The 2,942-nt window shown below is 38.1% G+C and overlaps 1 protein-coding gene across 1 annotated transcript in view; it reads left to right on the forward strand.

Annotated features, from left to right (window-relative positions):
• Positions 1 to 2,942, forward strand: part of OTOGL (otogelin-like) — a 170,800-nt gene that overhangs the window by 99,710 nt on the left and 68,148 nt on the right. The window contains exons 25-26 of the mRNA XM_015571106.1: positions 1,060 to 1,179; positions 2,638 to 2,781. Of these exons, the coding sequence (XP_015426592.1) occupies positions 1,060 to 1,179; positions 2,638 to 2,781 (264 nt within the window). The remainder of the gene's footprint in view (positions 1 to 1,059; positions 1,180 to 2,637; positions 2,782 to 2,942) is intronic.

Below are 2,942 nucleotides of genomic sequence, written 5' to 3' on the forward strand. Positions count from 1 at the left end.
TTTCTGCATCTCCCCCTGCCCTGCCCCCAGTGGTGGATTGTCCAGTCTTTGGATAAATGTAGTGGCTTCTGAGAGCAGAGACAATGTGGCCAGCAGTGGCCTGGCAGCTGTAACCCGAGGGTTATTGTCAGCCTTGCCGAAGAAACGGACAGTCTGCTTCATCACTAATGAAGGGCTATAGTCTACCCTTCAGCACACCAAGAAAGCTCAGTTTGCTTAGTTTTAAAATTTTAAGGAGGATTTCCATGGTTTATGAAAATTTCTTCCCTGTATTCTTAGTCCATCTTCTTTTCCTCAGAGTAAGATTTTACACATTATTTGAGAAAATGCAATAGGTATTGTTGATGTGGATAATCCATATGGTACTTTCAATAATAATTTCACAACCCATAATGATTTTTATAAAATTAGGTAAAATTTAGATTTTAGTCATTGTATCTCTTGACGGCATGATATAGGAATATTAAAGTTAATTTTTTCTATATTTTTAATGTTTTGGCTTTTCAGTCTAATAGGGAGAAAATAAATTATTTTATTGTTTCAACAGTTATAGTGTTACAAAACCTTAAACATATCAGGAGGTGGGGCTTTCATCATTAAAATTTTATGTAAATATGAATACACACAAATGTAATGTTTGTATTATTCTTTTACAAGTTACTTATTCTATTGGGTTCATCAATGCTAAAACATTGGTAAGTGTGGAAAGATAAAAATTTGGGGGATGGTAGAAAATTTTTGAGAATTTAAAAATAATTGTTAAATGTAATTAGCTAGGGGGACCCTTTCCCCCTCCCCTCGTGGGAGTCTGCACTTGTTCTTCAATAAATCTCCACCTTTGCGCGCTCTCTCTCTCATTTACAATATGTTTCAAAAAGGTGGAGTTTCATACCTAGCTAATTAGGTATGAAACTCCACCTTTTTGAAACATATTGTAAATGGTTATTGAAGAAATTCTTAAAATGTCTATCTTAAATATTTAAAATATTTTAGTTACTATGTGTCCTTAAATGTTAAAGTGAATATAGAATATTTTTTATTAACTTTCTTTTATTTTAGAACAAAATATCAGGCTTATGTGGAAACTTTGACAAATGTACTTCAAATGACATGACCACATCTAATAACATAGAAGTGAGAAATGCCCAGGTGTTTGGAGATAGCTGGGCATTAGGACAGGTAAGCTGAAAATATATCTTAGAACTGAATAATTTTATTCTTATGGGAACATTTATTTAGGTAATACTGTTTTTATGTAATATTCGTATTAGTAACTCACATTGGACAAAGCTTTCACATTTGTCTTTTCATATAATTCTTGTGACAACCATGCAATGTAACAGGCATTGTCTTCATGTTATAAATGGAGAAACTGCGGCTGAAGGAGGTTAAATTGTTTGTGTATTAGACAAATATTACGAAAGATTATATTAGGAAGGATGAGTCTGGAGAATTCAAGAAAGTAGTCTTCTGTCTTTGTGGCTTATTGGATAGATGCGGGCACTGGTCCCCGAGGCAGGACAGAGTGGAGAGTGGGTGGTAGGGGACGGTGAGCACAGGACAACGGTGCAGAGATAAGTAGGTTCGGATACGGTGAGAGGCAAGTGACAGAGATATTTTTGTGAAGATGCCCAGTTTTTAGATTCAGTAAAGAGATCCAGGCTGGAAACAGATTTGGCAGTTACAAGTGTATTCAGGGTGTTGAAGCCATGAGAAGTGAATAGAGTGTGGAAAAGAGGAGTTTGAAGGTCAAGGTGTTCAAAGAAGGAAGGGTGAAGGAGAATGGGCAGTAGCAGCCAATGAGGAAACCCCCCAGAAAATGGTGCCACCAAAATCAAATGAGGAGACGCATTTAAAAAGGGCTAAGTAATAAACAGAATCAAAGGTAGCAAAAAAGGTCAAGTGAGACGAAGACTGCGAAACTGCCTTTATGAGGAGACCACTGATGACCTTGCCCGGGGCGGTGTCAGGGATGTAGACCAGAAGAGGCTGAGACACATTGCTGCGTGTATGGGCGGTGCGCCTGCTGACACCAGCGTGTACAACTCCTCAGAGGATGGCATGCGACAGAAATGAAAGAGGTGAAAGTTAAAGGGAAGAGAATCCTTTGCTCATGTCATGATCTTAATCATTTAAATGCCGCATTTAAGATAATTGGAAAATTATTTACCTCTACTGTCTCTAATGGTCCTATGATTTTATTTGATTTTTAATTTTATTTTATTGTTTAAAGTGTTACAGGTAGTAGTACATATGTCTCCTTTTTTTTTCTTTCCCCATTGACTTTCCCCCGGCCTCCCCTACCCCCCAGCACATGCCCTCACCCCAAACCCCCAGTGTCTTGTGTCCATGGGTTATGCTTATATGCATGCATACACGTCCTTGGGTTGACCTCTTACCTCCCCTGCCCCACCCAAACACTCCTATGATTTTAACAATATGTTTGGTTGTTTTAAAAAATAATGCATGCTATGAACATTGTGCTGGCTGAGCTCTGTGCTTTAGGTGCAGCCTGTCTGGCAGAATGAGGATATATTAGCTGTGTTTGTCATGGATGCAGTCAGCATTGGTTACTCTGGTTCCTGCTTCACAGATCACCCCTAACAACCTCCTTTTCTTCCTTAACATTTCCCGCAGTGTGAAAACGCACATGAATTATTTAAACCCTGTGAGGCACATCAGAACAAATTTCCTTATGCCAAGAAAGAATGCTCCATTTTGTACAGCGATGTTTTTGCTCCTTGTCGCAATGTGGTAAACGAATACTTTACTAATCTTCACATTTGAATGGGTACTGTTGCATTTATAACATTGAGACAAAAAGTTTAGCTACCCATGGTTAGGAAGACAAATTTGGTAGTTTGTTTTTTTTTCTGTAAAAGTTATGCATTTAGTTGATTTACTCTCTCCCCGCACCATCTTATTTAACAGCACACATTTGC

This window comes from Myotis davidii, unplaced genomic scaffold (genome assembly GCF_000327345.1).
Source record: "Myotis davidii unplaced genomic scaffold, ASM32734v1 scaffold26, whole genome shotgun sequence".
Lineage (NCBI taxonomy): Eukaryota > Metazoa > Chordata > Mammalia > Chiroptera > Vespertilionidae > Myotis > Myotis davidii.